Below are 19,277 nucleotides of genomic sequence, written 5' to 3'. Positions count from 1 at the left end.
TAATATTGCATTTAAATTTTAATTAATTTGTTTTAATTTATAAACAAATTGCATAAAAATGACCAACAATCAATCTTTTATTTTTGGATAATAGAGAAATATTCGAATTTATAGGGTTTTATAGAAACTTCTTTCTTGATGTTGGCACACTTGCACATTTTGCGATATATGCACAGTGTTGTTATAAAAGTTTCTTTTTATCTTGAAGCCATTTTGTAGTATACGTCTAGAAAATAGAAGTAAGAAAATATATTAATTTATTAAGTTTCAGTGTTGTATTTATGTGTAGAATGATATGCAATTTACCTTTAACATTTTTTGTAGGCACCGCAATGGAAAACGATAACGGAGTACTTGTTGACTTGTATATCCCAAGAAAATGGTAAGCGATGCACGTGGGTCGCACGGGGTTATAAAATAAAATGATCATTTCTAGCATTTTTACATATTAATAAATGTTACTGTTAAACATAAATAAAATACATTAAAGTACATATAACTAATTAAAAGTTTATATTTCTACAGCTCCTCGAGTAACCGCATCATCCACGCCAAGGATCATGCATCTATTCAGTTAAGTATTGCTGATGTTGATCCTGAAACTGGACGTATGACAGATTCCCAGAAAATGTATGCAATCTGTGGAGCAATTCGTCGAATGGTATGCTATTTGATACTGTTAAATTAAGATACACGCGAAGATACATATATTTATAAATAATTTTTTTATTTTTATGTAGGGTGAATCTGACGATTGCTTGGTACGGCTTGCAAAAAATGATGGCATATTACCGAAAAATTTTTAATGTAACATAAATGTTTTACTCTTTCAATAAAACCAAAAAAAAAAAAATGCAGTTTTATTTAATGTTCTATATATTGACTTGGTTAAATATTTAATTGTATATACACCATTTATTACATGATTTGTACATATAATTTCACATATGAAATACTGAATCATTATGTATATACATTATACAGGAAGATAAATCCTTAAACACTTCTTGCCTTTAATGGAACAATATATTTTACTCATTTATTTTCTAAAATTATGCTTACCCGCATATTAGTTATATAAAAATAAAAATTATTTGAAAAAATATAGTTCCATGTGTCAAAATGTGTAAAGTATAGTTTCAGATGGTAATGTTCAACTGCATTTAACAAAAGTGTTTACAGGCAGGTCAAAATATAGAGCATCTTTGTTTTATACATATAACACCTTGAATAATAAGAATTAGTAAAATTTGCAAATATTTTAAAGAGATATTTAGTACTTGTTTAAACTTTTTATATAATATGAATATGGTCATAGCTAATTATAGCGTTTTAAAATCTTGACTTATCATACACGAATCTTATTCATCAAAGCTGACAACTAAAATATTCATTGTTATATTGATTTTCACAGTTAGTTGTGTATTCAAACGCTAAAGGAGAATTACATGATTAAGCCCTAGTACCTTATAATTTTGTGCACAAATCACTCATATTTGGCAAAATGTGGTAACTTGTAAAGGTTCAAAACAATTTAATTCTAAAAAATATTTGTATCATACGGGAAATTGACTTTTATGCATAAACAGTGTTTAAAAGTAACGGAACTGTCTTTAAACATTACCCTGAGTACATGCTATAGGATATTATTTCAATTTTGATGAATATTATAATTACTACAATAGGCCAATAAATTCATGCATATTCAAAAATTGCAGATCTATATAATCTAGTATACATATAATGTGTGTATTCATAGATATGCCTACTAAAACGAAACATTATAGATTAAATAACTAAGCAAGTGAATAATACGTGAAATTCAAAAAGTATTTGTAGAAGTACATTGAAATTTGTTAATTACTATTATTCTATTACAAAAACGGTTTTTTACATTAGCAACATATTTTTTAAATGAAGATTTGTTTATCTAATTGGAATAAATGTAGAAATTTCCTTAGGAAATGAAATTGCTGGTCAATTATTTAAGGCAATCTATCACTTTATAAATTTTATATATATCTTACACTATTTTTATACATGGTCACGTCTGTGTATCATATGTTCAACACAGGAGTATCTGATAAGGAATGAACGCGATTGAATCGACGATTTTTTAAAGTTGCAATTGCTTCGGTAAGATCTGTTCGTTTACTAAAAAAGTCTACTATTGCTTGACCTGTTAAGGCAGATGCCAGGAACTGTTCAACGCTTATTGACCAATCGGGGTCGGTAGATGATATTATACTTGACGGATTTCCATTGCGATCAGGCGACTAAAAACAGTGGTCGCGTAAGATGTACATACACTGCATTAATATAAAATATCTTAATTAGTATATGTATAAAATACACACCCGTTCAATCATTGATGATTGTTGAGCAGAAGTAGCAGCTAAAAGTAAACTGTCTTCGGATTCGTCTCGATCAACATAAAACTTTTTACCAACATCTCCTAATTGAAGTAAAAGTGTACCTATATACAAAATCATTAAGATTTCTTTACTCAGTATGAAATATGTATTACGACACTACGTTTCATTTACCTATTGAAGCTATGCAATGATAAGTTTCTTGTTCTTCCGGCTGTGCGGGGAACATATCATAAAGTGTTTTCCATAGTGCTATGAAGTGTCGTTGTGACATTTTTGGTACAGTTTTTAAATCCAATGGGCTATCTTTCGATGCTACCATAGAACGTAAGCTACCCATACTTTGAACTTCCCATGATTGATCTCCTTGCTGACTGTTCAAACTCGTTGAACGAGACAGAGTACCTATAGTCGGTTCTTCAGCTAAGCTAATTGGCATTTCTAAAGAAGCAACACTTTGTTCCATACTATCAAAAAAATCTGTAGCTTCTGCCGCTACTTCTGCGCCATCTGATATTAGATTGCATTTAACTTATTTAACATAATTATATAATAAATATTTAGAAATAATACTTACCAGAATGCGTTGGCGATTCAAAATCAACAGGTGTAAGTAACGGTGGTAAATGGAGGGTATACAATAGTTTTAACCTTTGCGTTAAATCGGCAGTTGTTGTCATTCCGATAGCTTGTACTAATTCCCGAAAGTTTAGCAGACCATCACGGTTACGATCCATTAACTGATAGTACAATAGTACTTATAAACATTTTCTGTATTTGCTTGATCTTATTCGATACAAAATTAAGATACACATGGATGTTAATTCTCTAATATATTATATAATAGATTGTTTTCTTTCATTAAATTAACTACAATTAAAAACTAACAAACATTTTGTAAAATTTAATTAACTTACACGGAATAACCGGGCAGCAAGAGATTCAGCTTGACTACATTTCCCCCAGAGAGATAAGCCACCAAATAATATTCTAAATAATTCAAAGTCTACCTTATATGCTTCATAAGGTGGTTGGGTTGGATCATAACGATCGGGTTCCGATTTTCGTTGACTCATTAATTCTTCTCTGACTAAACTCAGTAGATCCTAAAAATATCAATTTACTGTGAAAAGTATTTAGAAAAAAAAAATATATATATATATATATTTATAATACCTGTAATTCTTCCATCGTCATATATTTATCAACAATAACACTTCTAATTACGTTCTTTTCGATTCCCTCTTCTAAACTTTGAACTACTCTAAGTCTATGTTTTAGACGAAGTCTTTCTATCCCACCGATAGTTAAAGATCCATATCTCGAATACGCTTCGTATATTAAGGTCTGAATAGATATACTCTAAAATAAGCAATGATTATAATGTAATTCGAATTTATATGTTGATGTTATAGATAACATTTATGTAAAAACATTCTTACTCTATTAGGAGTAGCACTGTCAACTGGTCTAGGAAGTATAGGGCCCTCATCATTGTACACACCGCCGAGATAATCAGTTAACAATTGCATTGCTTCACCATCGTCGCGACAATTAAGTAACTTATCTTGATTCCATTCCAGTACTGTTAATGCTATCTGACACAGGAAGAAAGACCTGTTTACTTCAAATTTCTTCTGTATGTACTTTATTCTGTATTCATTAGAAAGGATATCAATAAAGTTTGATATTTTTACTAAGAAGAAATAATTAAAGAATGGAAAATAATATATCGGCTTGTACAAGATGTTATACCTGAAATATTACTTTTGCACCATCATAGAAGAAGCAGTCCATTATATTTACGGCACTGCTAGTTGGCATAACGCTTAAAAATATTGTTAAAAACCACGAAAGCGATATGACTTTGATTAGACCAAGTTCCTGTAATCTAGCATGTAAAGTTGGTAAATGTTCGGCAGCTAATTCTTCTAAAAGACCTTGATCAACGAGTGCGCCAACTACTCGTCTATCATAATAATCGGGTAACAACGATTCGCACACATTACATAGCTGCCAGAACGCAGATTCCTCCGAACAGTAGATTAACAGAACTGAAGCTACTATATTCATTGCCTGACAATAACCTGTTTCAAAATAAATGATAAAATTTTGTAAACCCTTTACACTCACTAATAATTATAAGAAATTTCAGTTTTACCAATTTGCGGATTTTTCCATGCATACGCAGAAAGAACTCTTCTTAGCGCGCTAATACCAGTGTCGGACTGAAATGCTGGATGTTCGGGTAACGATCTATGTAAATCTCTTTCTATTTCCTCATTCGCTTGACACGATTTGCCCAATGATTGGTTGACCAATGATTTATAAAGTCCTGGGTTCATTACCATTTCATTCAAAGCACCTAGAAATGACTTAAAGTTATATTTATTCTATTCTTATATCATATTCTTATATAATATTTATTATAATACCAGAAAATGTAAGCCAAACTTCTCCTCTAAGGGTTTGTGGTACACCTTGAATTATTAGTTTTGCCGTTTCCGTTGTCCTATACATTGTAACACCTCTACCGTATTCCGCAAAATGGAGTTCCCACTGTTTTTCTTTAGCTTCCTGTTTTAATGCTGCTTCACTACTTAGCGGGGCTTTAAATAAAGTCATTAATGGTGGTTGAGATTTCCAGTTAACTGATTTAGCTTTTTCGCTATTACTGTCGTTTTGACTAGTTAGAGAGAACGCGTTATCTCCACCCCTGTTGTAAAATAAAATATACCGAGTGAAATACATCCCGGAAATAATAACATTAAATAGGAAACAAGATGACTTACAAATTGGACAGTTGAGATCTTGCTAATAATTCCGATATTTTTTGAACAACAAAATCCCTATCATGAATTTGAGCAAATAAAAACGACGATCGCTCCGTTGTAACTAAAATAGATTTATCTATTCCTGTACTAAATGATTGATTTTCAGCACGTTCTGTCAGTTTTACTTCTCTCAGAGGTATAACTAAACTTACTAATCCTCTTACCTAAATTGATATGTATACATCATATTAATATACAATCTTGTATTTCATATTTGTTCAAATATTTACCCTGCTTTCGAAACAAAGATAGTTTTGAGAGAGAAAAATTTTTCCCCAAACATATCTTTTATTGTACGGTGTCCATAACGTTGCATCAATATTACCATCCAACTTCTCAGTTCCTGGTAATCGAAATTGTAATCTATAAGCTTCAGAATGCGCTCTTGCATCAAGATCTCTTTTTAAAAAAGAGCGCTTTTTAGGTACATTCTTGCTAAAAATGTTACGTTACTATTATTAATACGAACAAACGTTATCCGAAAGTATTAAAATATTTTTAAGTACCTTAATTTATTTAACAATTCTCTATCCGCGTTGAAGCCGCTTTTTTCGTCTATAAGTCTGCCGAAAATAGAAATTATTATCTTTCGAATTTTCGTTCTTTAAGAGGTTAATAATCCTACCTTTTCATAGCAATATTTGTAAGTTGCTCCATTAATGAGTATGTCTCTGATTTATGAAGAAACATTGAAAAATAATGCTAAAAAAAAAAGATACAATACCTGTTACATAACAATTCGGTATTACAAGTAACGAATACTGTAACATATTCACCTCTTTATTGTCTCTTGTTACAACACGTATACTGTCCGGAAATAGGATGGAATTAGTTTTACTTAGTTCAGTAATATCTACCCATCTTATAATTAATTTTGTTTCCCTTGCCAAAATATAAGCATAAAAACACATATGATGTACAGATAAATAGAGCCATCCTTGTCTAGGAAAACGAGATTTCCAATAGCTAAAACAATGCAATAGCACATCTTATAAAACATTTTATTTAAACTATCCGCATTTATAACTTAATTACAAATACCTGCAAGAGTAATAATTAACCAACTTATCCTCCTTTGGTATATTGAACAGTTGGTGAAATTTAAAGGACACAGTTTTAAATGACTGTGGATCCTCCTCTGTGAATAGTATTATATTTTATTACTTACATATATGAAAGTTTTATCTTTTAATTAAGTCATTGGTTTACCATCTGCAAATTGACTATCAGGAACATTGTTTGCAATAATAGATTGTATTTTGCAGCAAACAAATTCAGTAATTTCTTCTTCTGTGTCAAATGATTTTAAAGTATCCATTAAATTCGAATGCAGCCATTCCCAATCTTGTAAGATTTCTTCATGAGTCAAGGAACATGCAATTTCTATACGAATTTTAAAAACATTTAATGTTTTTGTACTAAAAATCATAGAAAATTTCTAGTTTTCTTACCCCAATAAACTTCAGATGATGGCGTTTGATGTAATATTCTAAAAGGTGGAGGTTTAGTGTCTAAGACACTATCCAATGTCCCTACTATAATAGAAGTGAAACCTTTTGTTTTTCCATGTCCTTTACGACGTTGTAAAACAAAATATACAGTTGCTTGTTCTGTTACCCTATATAATGAAATTAAAGGTACAAAATTATTTCCTTCATTTTATTGAACTCTGTTATATGTAATACAAATACGGAAGATTAGAAATGTTGTAATTAAAAATTCACTTTACATAATTAGTAACATTAAAAAAATAATTCTGCATTTATAAAAAATGTTTATTTTGGGAATACATGTTGATAATTGGTCGAAGTTTATTACAATAGCGTGAATGTCTCTTATCGGGAATAAACCGTATCTCCCGTATGTAATGTATTGCCATTTGTGGTCATATATTGCGTGGCAATTCAGGAAAATACAATAATAATGTGTATAATTCTAAAGCTACATAGAATTTCAGTTAGCATGCTCGTTTAATAAACATATATTTTCAATTTCGACAGTTTATTCAGAATGTAAACAAATAGCATCGCTAAGCAAAATCATTAACCAGATTTCTGTTGAAAGAATCTGCTCGTTTAATCCAACATGTATGAGTTAGTAAAGAATTACAAAGTGAAGTGTACTGTCAGCTGTCTTTGACATACGATGTAAACAGTAATTGTAACAAAACACGGATCTTTGTGTACATGTATCAATTTACCATAAAGCATTTGCCAGTAGAACTTCTTGTGGCTTCACCCACATATTGATCACCGTTCTTCCAGTACATATGGCACTAACGATACAAATTCAAACAGTCTTTACCCAAGACACTTACAAAATTCTCCGTCTGTTGAAAAGGAAAAAAAACACTTGCCAAAGATAAACACCACCACGAACTCTACCACAAATCCCTTTTGCGGGCGTGTAGGGAGCGGCGCTAGTGCGCCTCCCTCACCGACAATCTAGAAGTTGGCAAGACTGAAAGTAAAATAAATTAATGCAACTTTCATTTATTTTTATGTCTAAAAAAAAAACAAATCATTGTGGGCTGATGGTAATATAGGTTCCGTAGGTCGATAAGATTCCCACTGTTGATAAAGGTGCGTTCTTTTTTACCTACGCCCCACTATGCTCGTGTAACATAACGCGGTAGTTCTTCAAGGTTCTTGATTCTGTAAAAGAATTAAAAATACATAATATAGAACAACAACGAAAATATCAAGAGTCAAAACGGCCATGGAGGCGATAGCGTCCAAGTACAAGGATTGCGGCTCGGCGTTCAATGTTCAATGGGCGAAGAAAAAGAAGACGAAAGAAAATCAAGAAACAAATAAATAAATAACAATTCAAAAATTGTCCGCCAGATGTGGGAGCCACATGTGTTCACTGCTACTGCCATCTGTAACGTGTAACCCATTACGATCGAAGGTCACGCGTAAAAGTGTTTGTTTCGTTCATAATTAAAGTACTTAACAAAGTTTATATATACATAGATATTTCATACATATTAATGTGTACGATGTATGTATATCTTGGCAATAGTAATACTGTGATGTAATTACGCTTTAATAGCAGTTGTATGTACATACGAAAGATCATAGTGAAAAGATTTAACGTAATGATAAATCAGACTTTGTGGCGCCTGTGTGATAATGTAAAGTATTTTAATCGGTGCTGAATGCTCCGATCTGTATGTATTTACAATAGTGCTAAAGTGTAAAAGAAATAGATTATTTGTGACGCTGAACTCGCATGCAATTAACAAAGGTATAGATTTCTTTATTTTTAATCAACGTGTTGACTGATTCGAGCTTTAAATTGAACAGCATTAATTCACTTGATGCGATATATATACATAATATCGATTATGATTACGCCAGTGAGAATGCAAAAATTGTTTATGGCTATAAATCTCAAACTAAAATTATGACTGCAGTAAAAAGTGCCCAACTTTTTAAATACATACTTCATCATGTTAATTATAGTCCTATGAAATATGTATAAGTTTTTCTGACGTATTATTATACATTATATAAGCCTATATTATATGTTTCAGTTATAGATATAAACTGTTTATTTAAGTTGGGAAACTAAAATACATTCATACATTTATAATATCATTTGTTTTAAGAAGTATAATTTGCAATACATAAAATGTTTTCACGCGTGTCTCTGTTACATAATTAAGTTTCATTGAATTATCTGTATTTTGTCTACGATATGTTCAAGGATTTTCCGTGTTCTGTCATAAGATAAAAGCAATAAGTGATAACGCGTGTAAATAAAATTTAATCCAGTGATTAATTGTGAATCTACATGTTACATTGAGTTGTAGTTGGATCAATGTCAGAATATTTCAAAAATAAATCCTTTCAACTTATACCAGTATATAAAATATTAATAAATTTTATTTATTTATAGAAAATTCTGCAAAGCAATGTACTAAAGAAACTTGCCATCTTCAAATTAGTTAAATAATTGTAAAGAAAAAGTGCAAATGTCTGTAGTAGTGGATACGATAAAAGAAGCATCTCTTTCAATGGAAATGAATTTACAGGACAAAGATGTCACAGTAAGTAATAAAGTATACTTTATTGGACTATTATCGTATTAAATTAGAAATTTACAGTTAAATAAAATGAATTACACGATGTATTAAATTGTATTTTCAATATATATTTTACAAATTTGAATTTCACTGTATATCTAATTTCAGTCAATGGAAAATCTGATATTCAGCTATATAATACACAACATTAAATTGTGTATTTCAGAAGAAAGAAGAAAAACATACTGGAACCGATGGAATTTCGAATACACAAAGGGTATGGACAAGCTTGGTATCAGGTGCCATTGCAGGAGCATTGGCAAAAACAACTATAGCACCTTTGGATCGCACAAAAATAAACTTTCAAATTTCGAACCAAAAATATTCGGCAAGAGCAGCGATTAATTTTTTGATAAAAACTCTTAAAACAGAGGGTTTACTGAGCCTATGGCGTGGAAATAGTGCAACTATGGTTAGAATTATTCCATATTCTGCTGTTCAGTTCACAGCACATGAACAGTGGAAGAGAATTCTAGGAATAAATGGATCAGAAAGGTAACGCGCAACGTACTTCGCTTTTAAATTATTATTTAAAACAATATTTATAATAGTAGAATTACTTACTTTCAAAAATATTCGTTGTTCAGAGGAAAACCTGGTTTAAACTTTCTTGCTGGTTCATTGGCGGGTATAACATCTCAAGGTACAACTTACCCTCTGGATTTAATGAGAGCAAGGATGGCTGTAACACAGAAGGCTGAATATAGAACATTGCGACAGATTTTTGTACGTATTTACATGGAAGAGGGAATATTAGCCTATTACCGTGGATTTCCTGCAACATTACTCGGTGTCATTCCCTACGCTGGATGTAGCTTCTTCACCTACGACCTACTTAGGAATCTGTTGACTGGTGAGTCGATAATTTCACAAGCTAGTTTTACGCCGTGACGGTGCTTACACGCAAAGACAGAAAAAATCGTGATTTATACGAACAATAGTGGCTCGTGTATGATCGTAAAGCAGGGTAGCCGTGGGTCACATCGGGACTGTTTCCCGATATTGGGACAGTACTTACTTTAATAGCGACGCTTGTTGAGACAAGTCCTATGGCGGCATTTTTCAAGTACGTGCTTCATTGTTCGATGATGGCTACGTGTCGATGAATAGTGTACACGGTGGCTATTCCTGACTTCTCGACATCACTGATTTGCGGCGGCATTGCCGGAATGATTGCTCAGACTAGCAGCTATCCGTTGGACATCGTTCGGAGAAGAATGCAGACCTCGGCAATCAAGGGACAAGATTATCATACAATTAAGTCGACTGTAACGAAAATTTACAAGTAAGTTTCAAATATATGTAATAAAACTTACATGTTTTTTATACTTAAATACGTTCTCTCTCTCTCTCTCTTTCTAAATATGTACATTGTATTTAATCATTTTCAGAGAAGAAGGTATAATGGCCTTCTATAAAGGATTGAGCATGAATTGGGTGAAAGGCCCAATCGCCGTAGGAATCAGTTTTGCTACGCACGATACGATTCGCGATGCATTAAGGAAATTTATTGTCTGTCAAAATAACTCACAAAATTAATATAAAGATATGTTGTTAAGTACCATATGCAATTAGAAAAACTAAAAGGAAACTACTAATTATTCGTTAACATAGAACATCAATTATACATATACACGAATACACTTTCATCTGCTGGAAAGTTCTTTGAACTTCAAAAAATAATTAACAAAGTAGTAAATACAATATAATTTTCAAAGGGCGTGTTTCAAAAGGCAGGGAGAATATTAGTACAAATGATTCATGTATATATATTGTTATTTAAAATGTTATAAAAAACTGTTAAACAACTGAAAAAAATACATGTCATTAAAGGCTGAAGAAGTCAGCAAGACACAAGTATTCATTTTCAGTTTATTATTAATATATGTATATTGTATATCAAATTTGACACTATTGCCCTTGTAATTTTCCATTCTATAATTAATGATACAAAATATATGTTTATATTTTTAATTAATACAGAAACAATTTTAAGAAAATCCCTAAAAATTTAATATTTTCTTTTTCTAAGAAATATATACTATATAACAGAAATATTTTTAAATTATTATAAAGTAGGCAATAATTGCTTTGTATCATTAATTAATTAGTAATGTCAAATTCTGTATAATATGAAACCATCCTAATAAGAAAATTAATTTTGACAATAATATGTCATAAATATAATGTGCAATATTATTAATGACTAGCAGAATTATTTGTAAAGGAGCATAGTATTTCCAGTAAATATTTGTCACGTCTATTTTTTTTACATCACGCTCCGTAACGTATTATAACTTTATAATACTCGGACTTATTTTAATGTTGTACATATTTACAATATTAATCTTACTTCGTAAAATTTTATTTTGTTGTTTAATTAAATTCGATTGGTCAATTAATTCAAATATAAACTCTGTGGACTTTCAAGTTCCCTACGAACAGATTTTTTAATGTGCATTAACTTTAAATAATATATTTAATTATTTGCTATTTTTGTAACAAATTATATCCAAATATATTTTAACAAACAAAATGTTATTATTAAACATTTAACAGATGTATTTATAATTGATATATTAAATATTAATTAAATGTAATATTATTTCAAAATGAAATAAATAATAAAACTTGTTATGCAAATAAGTTTTTCTTTTAGTAATAATAATGATTCTGAAACATGAAATAAACAATAATGCATATCAATATTTATCTTATGAAATAAACTATCGAAATAGCTAATTATAATAACAAAAAAATTACTTTATATAGACGTGCTTACTAAAAAATATTTTATTCATATTTGACTAGTCTAATAATAATTCTGAACAGTTCATTGATTCGTTTGCAGAATTTGTCATCAGTCAATTGTTTAAGATATAAAAATGTAAAATAGAACATTATCAGTATATATATATTACAAACTGGTTATCAGTGTTTGAAAAGGCTTCGGTATAATTAAAAAATTGTTAATCTATTTCTTTTGTACAAAATTGTTTATAACAGTGTGGTATTATTTTGGTTTAGTTTCTTGATCATTCACATATCGTATATAAATTTCCCTCTCATCATTTCCACCTGGTGGAATTTCAGCTTCATTTAAATATGATACTCCTATGGCAAGCACAGAACCATCATGGCTAAAACTAAGGGCAGCAACACCAGCATTATATCTATGAAATTGACACAAACGCTTTTTGTTAAAACCATCCCAAATATTCACGTAACCATCCGAACCACCAGTTGCAAATGTATTATATGTCGAATGAAAACTAATAGCATTTACTGGATATATATGTTCTACATTATTTTCCTTTATTCTGTGACATTTAAAAGCATATTTCTTTTTCTGTGCTTCCGGCGTAGTATCAAGATATTCAACAGCAACACGGCCTTCTATACTACTAAGAACATACCCCTGAAAATCATTGAAAAATTAAAATATAGTTATTTATTTAATACTAAATGAAATTGACATAATTCTTTAATGCTATTTAATTTGTAAAACATAAGACTCACTTGTTCATTAGGGAAACCTTTGATACAACGTGTTTGATACTTCAAACTGCTTTCACGTCTTTGAAACATACCAGCCATGTTTCTCAAATCCCAGATACATACTTTTCGTTTAGCTGTGCCTACTACAAATTTATCTCCACATACAGATAAAGCCAGAACAACATCGGGTTGTAAATAACTACCTACACAGGTAGGTGTTCTGGGATCCCAAAGTTTTACTGCTGCATCCCAACCACCAGTTAATATTGCATTTACAGCAGCACAATATTCAATTTTCCTAATTGGTTTATCATGTGTTCCCATTATTGATTCTACAAAATAATTTAACTTTATGTTGGTTCTTTTATTTCAAAAAGTAAACAATTATGAAAAATATTAATACCAGTATTGCTGTTAATATCATACATCTTCAGGGTATTTCCTAAACCACCGCTGTAAGCATGAACAGCATCCTATTAAAAACAATAATATTATGTTATTATAAATAAGATCAATTAATAATACAAGACATATTGTAGCATTATATTACATTTAGATTTTTATAAAAATTGAAATGTACTGAAATTTTTGTAATTTGTTTGTTATATGAAAGCACAATTATATGAGAAAATATAAAATAAACAGACAGTTTGATGAACTTATAATTACCTGAAATGCAACATCTAGAACTGGCAAATCATGATTATATTTTAATCTCATAGTATTAGCATGAATATCATACAACCGCACTGTACTATCCCATGAAGAAACAAGAAGAAACTGTGTCGAATTCGGGCCAAATTCTACCGCCGAAATTGCATCGGTTGGAGGCGACTTTATTTTAAATTCCGTCCGGGACTCCATTCTTTAAGAAAAACAGACAAACAAGAAAGCCTGTGAGAACTATTTACACGCACTAAACAGTACAAATAAACATAACCTACAAACGGAAAAAAAAACATTCACATATAAATACATGTTACAAAATGATTGCTCTTAACAATGAAACTAAAGTATACCTATTCTCAATGATAATATAAATTTATATAATATTTAACTATTGATATGGCTAAATATAAATTAATTTAAGTGAAATTCAAATACTCTAAAAAGAAGATATGTCATCCACTGTACATACATAATAAATATATAAGTATAGACAAACACATACTAGACTAAACTGTATAAATTATGAGTGTGAACATGTATAACATGAATATATATCATTAAATTAATATAGTTTTTAAACATACATATATATAATCGCTTTATAACTAAATCTTAATGGATGGCTAGAGAAATAATACAAATTTCATGTGAAAGCAATAGGAATTTAAATCTCAGGAAGTATCAAAAACTCCATCTTTCTTTCTGTTTATACGACATCCGGTACACATGGTCTCTTCCTAACCCTAGTAATACCGTATAGACATTTTATATGGATTTATATAAATTAATTGTTCAGAAATATTGAATGGAATATAAAATACAAGCAGCATGGTAAGTTAACATTTTAATTGTATTATAAAAACAATTTTAAATATAGTCTTTTATTGAATACATTTTTTTTGTAAAATGATGTTTTAACTTAAATGAAGCAACGCCTAGTGTAGCAATTTTTATGTCTTATAAGAAAATAATTTTATTTCAGTCGAAACTTTATGTCTTATTTGAACATGCTGCTGGCTATGCCTTGTTCTATGTTAAGGAGTTTGAAGAGGTAGGAATGTTATTGCCTCAAGTTGAAGCATCAGTTACAGATCTCCAGCGCTTTCATTCAGTTGTAAAACTAATTGGATTTTCACCTTTCAAAACTGCTTTGGCAGCTCTTGAAAGTATAAACAATATTTCTGAAGGAGTTGTTCCAGAAGATTTACAGCTATTTTTAGATTCATGTGTACCAAAAACTGGCAAAAATGACAAAATAGTTCTAGGTATAGCAGATCCAAAACTTGGAGCTAGTATTACTGAAGCATTAGGCATAAAATGTGATCATACCGGTGTTGTCCCAGAAATCATTAGAGGAATCAGATTTCATTTTCATAATTTGGTAAAAGGTTTCACTTCTAAAAGTTCTGGAATTGCACAGCTTGGACTTGGCCATAGCTACTCTAGAGCTAAAGTCAAATTCAATGTCAATCGTGTAGATAATATGATTATACAAAGTATAGCTTTGTTGGACCAGTTAGATAAAGATGTCAATACATTCAGTATGCGTATAAGGTACATACTTAGGGTATAAAACTAATTTTTATAAATTCAAATATCATATTTTCAAAATTATACATATGTACTTATACATATATTAATTACAGGGAATGGTATAGTTATCATTTTCCAGAACTTGTGAAAATAGTTCCTGAAAATTATATGTATGCCAAAGTTGCACAAGCAATAAAAAACAGAAAAGAACTTACAGATGAAAAATTAGAAGCTTTGGAAGAAATTGTTATGGACAGTGCCAAAGCTCAAGCAATTATTGATGCATCAAAATCATCAATGGGAATGGACATCAGTCCTGTTGATCTCCTTAACATTGAAATGTTTGCAGCGCGCGTTATTGCCTTGGCTGATTATAGAAAGCAATTAGCGGAGTATTTGAGATCTAAAATGGCAGGAGTAGCGCCGAATTTGGCTACATTAATAGGCGATCAAGTTGGAGCTAGACTAATAGCGCATGCTGGATCTCTTACAAATTTAGCCAAATATCCTGCCTCTACTGTACAAATATTAGGGGCAGAAAAGGCCTTATTTAGAGCATTAAAAACAAGGGGCAACACTCCAAAATATGGATTACTATTTCATTCGACTTTCATTGGCCGTGCAGGCGCAAAAAATAAAGGTAGAATCTCGAGGTACCTTGCGAATAAGTGTTCAATAGCCTCAAGAATCGACTGTTTTACTGACATACCAACTAGTGTTTTTGGTGAAAAATTACGACAACAGGTGGAAGATAGATTGAAATTCTATGAAACTGGTGAAATACCTAAAAAGAATATAGATGTAATGAAAGAAGCATTGCAAGAAGCTGCACACATAATAGCCAGTATGGAACAAGAATCACCTAAAAAGAAAAAGAAGAAAAAAGATAAAAAACGAAAAAGTGAAGGTGAAGTGTTAGAACATGGAAAGGAAAATGGATTTATTGAAAATGGAGTTTTAGAACAATCTGAAGAACCAGTCAAAAAAAAGAAGAAAAAGAAGTCAAAAAGTTTGGGTTCTGATGAGTGAAAACCTATAACAATAATATTAATTTTCCTTATTCAATGAATGATGGAAATGGTATATCAGACTAAAATTTCAAACATTTTTATATATTCTAAACAAATCTAATTGCAAATTTTTAAATCATTACTTAGTTTATTGTATATTAGTAACTGCATATTCTTATTAAAGAATTATGTTTGAAGACATATTTTTTCGAACATTACATAATTGGCTTATGTTTTCATTAAAAATTATGTATTATTTCTGAATGAATAACTGTAAAATATAATCTTTTGTAACTTAAATGGTCATGTATACGTGTATCATGCATTGTTTCCATTGTATATTATTTTCCTGTTCCTTACTATTGCAACATGTATGTACAATATTAACAATAAATATATATATATATATGTATATATATGTAACATATGTATCCATTTATATATAGACTTATAATTTCGGTTATTTTATTCTTTTATGCACAAGTTTTCACAAATTTTATTTATTAAATATTAAAAAATATGTTCGTATGCAAGCATACCAAAAATATTTTAAAATTTTTCTAACATTTTATTAAATTTTAAAATAATTGATATCTGTATATTTTAAAATTTTTAATGTTTTATGTTGAAAGTAAATAGAATGTCATTATAACTTTTGAAGAAGAATATGAAACAAGGGGATAGTGAATTAGGTACTGCTAAAGGAAAAGGTACTTTGAAATATTCAAAATTAAATTAAATTAATGTTAATTAATATAACACCAGCACCAATGAGCATTTAATAACGATAAAACTGTGATGTAAGTATAAATACCTAAATTAATAATTACAAATACCGCAACTAACGTAAATAATATGCAGTCAAAAATCGACAAGTGAGCCATTTACCACCATTCGCATCTATATATATGTATATATCATAATGACTGTCCTGAATATCATCAGAGGAACAATAATTTTCAATTCTATAGTATTTTTTACATAAAATTATATGTAACTTGTAGCTATAAATTCTAAACGCGCGATTAATATTGATATGTACCAATACATATATATATATATATACACACACATATTGCTTAAAAGTTTCAATTTTAATGCTTTTTTTTTAAGTTAAAATACTTCGTTAATACAATTATAATTCGTTTTTACACATATGGAATAGAACATTAAAAAGTTTTATTAAGTTTTGTTTTTAACAATTAAACGTCTAATATAAATCATTAATGCATTTCATCAATTTGTAAAACGTAGATTGAAAAATATCATCGCGCGCAGACAGTATAGAAATATATAATCATACACTTAAACAGAAATTTGTAACAAATATAATTCAATAAAATGATATCTTCACGTTCTGCTTGTCGAATTCTGAATCTATAACTCTACTAATATCCTGTGTACAAATTTATAAAACCTATTTACTAACAAAGAAAAAATTTCATTTTAATTTCAATGATTCTAGGTTTAATGCAATTTCACTATATAAAGGCCTCTGTAATTCTAAACAATAATCGTGCCTCTTCTATGTTAGTTTTTCATGTGGTTTAATTGATGGTAGTACCGCATTTTATTATATATTGACTATATTCATTTATGTTTGTACACTAATACATATGTATGTATATTGCTGCATACATACATACGTATATTTTAATACTTTAAAAATATATTCCCTCTACATTCGAGTAGTACATTTTATATAAAATACTCAAATAATGGAAAATGTAAAGGGCTATTTTCCTTTACAAGATTCAGTCTCTGATACTCGTATAGAAGCCTGTAAGTTAATTCCACATTAACATTATGAAAAATGATTTAAACAAAATTTGATGACAACATAACAATACCACTGTTTGACAAAGATAAAATACTTTCAACCATATGAAATATGTTTTTCGGGCACCTGTCCTATAGATACTAATACAGTAATACACATTCTATAAAAGCAATAGATTATGTACTAAATCATTCATTCATGAACATCTGTAAATACAAATTCTAACTTTGCTGCAAATTCTGAAATATCTTGCAAGTTTTACTTTTATAAATAACAGAGAAATATAACATCTATCATTATGCATTAAAATATAACGGGCAAATAAAATTATGCTATTTCAAAGATTTGTTACAGTAAACAAAAATAACAAACATAGCATGCAGTCAAGTTTTCAACATTCTTTTACAAATAAATATTTTTAACATTTAAATATCAGTATAACAAATAATTCTAAGATATATTTCAGTATCATGCAGCAAAGATATATATATATATATATATATATGTAAAATCAAGTACTAATAAACAGCACACATAAAAGTAAATACAAATTAATAATCTATTTAATTAATACCTAATTATTGAAAATTATCTTCCTTTCTCTTAATAATCGTACGAACAATTATTTCGAAAGATATGCACTTCTTCATTGTTAGTAACAAAGAGCTAAGAAAACGCTACTTAATCTTTACTTTTTCCACCTACTTTACAAAAATTCTAGAATATCATTCAATCATAAAGATGATTAAAATTTTTTTTATAATTATATAATTATGTAACTGCGTAGTCCTTAAATAATTTACAATGGACCATAAATATGTATTATTAAATCACCATGCTGAGTAGAACGCTTTTGAGGCGCATAAAACATTTCATTGCGCTGAATTTGTGCTTCTGTGCTTCTTTTTAAGACACTAAGCTCTCTGTATCCTGCATCATGCTTTCATACATATTTATATCTCTTTTAACAATATTAATTTTACAGAACTTTTTTTTTCGTGCAAAAAACTAACTGTTACAGGGAAGCACTTATTATTAATGGATGTTATTGCGTCTGTTCTGTTTTTTTTCTTTATAGACGAATATCATCAATGTCTAGAAGTCATAGTAAAAAATTGAAATCGTTTATACATTCTTACGTTATTAAGCTATATTATGCAGATTTCTAAAAACTGCAATTATTCTATTTTCTGTATTCAAACCCCTGTAAAAGCATTTTTTTGTTTTTCAAAGGTTTCGAACAACATTTAACATACTGTTTTATGTCCAATGGTAATTAAGTATACTACACTTTTGTGAGCATCTATAACTCTCTTCATGCACACATTCTTATAATACATTATACATGTAAGGCATAATCTTGATTCGTTCAATTTACATTATACACATGTATATAAAAGATTGAAGACAAGTCTGCCTAAATTTGTTCCCCATGATTTTCAAATAATAAATGTTCGTTAAAAAAAAGTGCAATACGTTTATATATGGTGG

The 19,277-nt window shown here is 29.6% G+C and overlaps 5 protein-coding genes across 12 annotated transcripts; 3 read left to right on the top strand and 2 right to left on the bottom strand.

The window, feature by feature from the left end:
• The first annotated feature begins 139 nt into the window (after positions 1–139).
• LOC114874568 (40S ribosomal protein S21) lies at positions 140–875 on the top strand. Its single transcript, XM_029183958.2, has 4 exons — positions 140–239; positions 325–382; positions 526–661; positions 741–875. The coding sequence occupies exons 2-4, from the start codon at positions 333–335 to the stop codon at positions 804–806; spliced, it is 252 nt and encodes an 83-aa protein (XP_029039791.1). The 5' UTR covers positions 140–239; positions 325–332; the 3' UTR covers positions 807–875.
• Positions 876–1,996: 1,121 nt separating this feature from the next.
• On the bottom strand, positions 1,997–7,661 carry LOC114874545 (TBC1 domain family member 9). Of its 2 annotated transcripts, XM_029183917.2 has the most exons (19): positions 7,407–7,661; positions 6,658–6,824; positions 6,416–6,589; positions 6,248–6,344; positions 5,983–6,172; positions 5,832–5,908; positions 5,713–5,769; positions 5,437–5,641; positions 5,165–5,370; positions 4,808–5,088; positions 4,534–4,737; positions 4,128–4,459; positions 3,815–3,970; positions 3,549–3,734; positions 3,290–3,478; positions 2,950–3,112; positions 2,547–2,882; positions 2,358–2,476; positions 1,997–2,276 (listed from the first exon to the last, which is right to left on the bottom strand). In XM_029183917.2, exons 1-19 carry the CDS (start codon positions 7,448–7,450, stop codon positions 2,058–2,060), a joined length of 3,402 nt encoding a protein of 1,133 aa, XP_029039750.1. In that variant the 5' UTR covers positions 7,451–7,661; the 3' UTR covers positions 1,997–2,057. The 2 variants fall into 2 exon arrangements, with proteins under 2 accessions (XP_029039750.1, XP_029039760.1); XM_029183927.2 differs by lacking the exons at positions 2,358–2,476; positions 2,547–2,882 and having other exon boundaries at positions 2,183–2,309; positions 7,407–7,652.
• A 439-nt stretch (positions 7,662–8,100) lies between these two features.
• LOC114874555 (mitochondrial coenzyme A transporter SLC25A42) lies at positions 8,101–11,153 on the top strand. Of its 2 annotated transcripts, none has more exons than XM_029183940.2 (6): positions 8,101–8,455; positions 9,110–9,260; positions 9,463–9,791; positions 9,884–10,149; positions 10,407–10,581; positions 10,688–11,153. In XM_029183940.2, exons 2-6 carry the CDS (start codon positions 9,186–9,188, stop codon positions 10,833–10,835), a joined length of 993 nt encoding a protein of 330 aa, XP_029039773.1. In that variant the 5' UTR covers positions 8,101–8,455; positions 9,110–9,185; the 3' UTR covers positions 10,836–11,153. The 2 variants fall into 2 exon arrangements, with proteins under 2 accessions (XP_029039773.1, XP_029039782.1); XM_029183949.2 differs by lacking the exon at positions 8,101–8,455 and adding an exon at positions 8,754–9,033.
• Positions 11,154–12,074: 921 nt separating this feature from the next.
• On the bottom strand, positions 12,075–14,138 carry LOC114874813 (mitotic checkpoint protein BUB3). Of its 6 annotated transcripts, none has more exons than XM_029184478.2 (5): positions 14,048–14,138; positions 13,464–13,659; positions 13,198–13,267; positions 12,816–13,126; positions 12,075–12,714 (listed from the first exon to the last, which is right to left on the bottom strand). In XM_029184478.2, the coding sequence occupies exons 2-5, from the start codon at positions 13,656–13,658 to the stop codon at positions 12,310–12,312; spliced, it is 981 nt and encodes a 326-aa protein (XP_029040311.2). In that variant the 5' UTR covers position 13,659; positions 14,048–14,138; the 3' UTR covers positions 12,075–12,309. The 6 variants fall into 6 exon arrangements, with proteins under 6 accessions (XP_029040311.2, XP_029040319.2, XP_029040294.2 ...); XM_029184486.2 differs by lacking the exon at positions 14,048–14,138 and adding an exon at positions 13,933–13,949; XM_029184461.2 differs by lacking the exon at positions 14,048–14,138 and adding an exon at positions 13,814–13,925 and having other exon boundaries at positions 13,464–13,734.
• A 35-nt stretch (positions 14,139–14,173) lies between these two features.
• Positions 14,174–16,460, top strand: LOC114874807 (nucleolar protein 56). Its single transcript, XM_029184435.2, has 3 exons — positions 14,174–14,294; positions 14,446–15,017; positions 15,110–16,460. The coding sequence occupies exons 1-3, from the start codon at positions 14,292–14,294 to the stop codon at positions 16,023–16,025; spliced, it is 1,491 nt and encodes a 496-aa protein (XP_029040268.1). The 5' UTR covers positions 14,174–14,291; the 3' UTR covers positions 16,026–16,460.
• The last annotated feature ends 2,817 nt before the right edge of the window (positions 16,461–19,277 follow it).

This window comes from Osmia bicornis, chromosome 4 (assembly GCF_907164935.1).
Source record: "Osmia bicornis bicornis chromosome 4, iOsmBic2.1, whole genome shotgun sequence".
NCBI classification, from domain to species: domain Eukaryota; kingdom Metazoa; phylum Arthropoda; class Insecta; order Hymenoptera; family Megachilidae; genus Osmia; species Osmia bicornis.
This window is presented reverse-complemented; position numbering and strand designations above follow the sequence as displayed.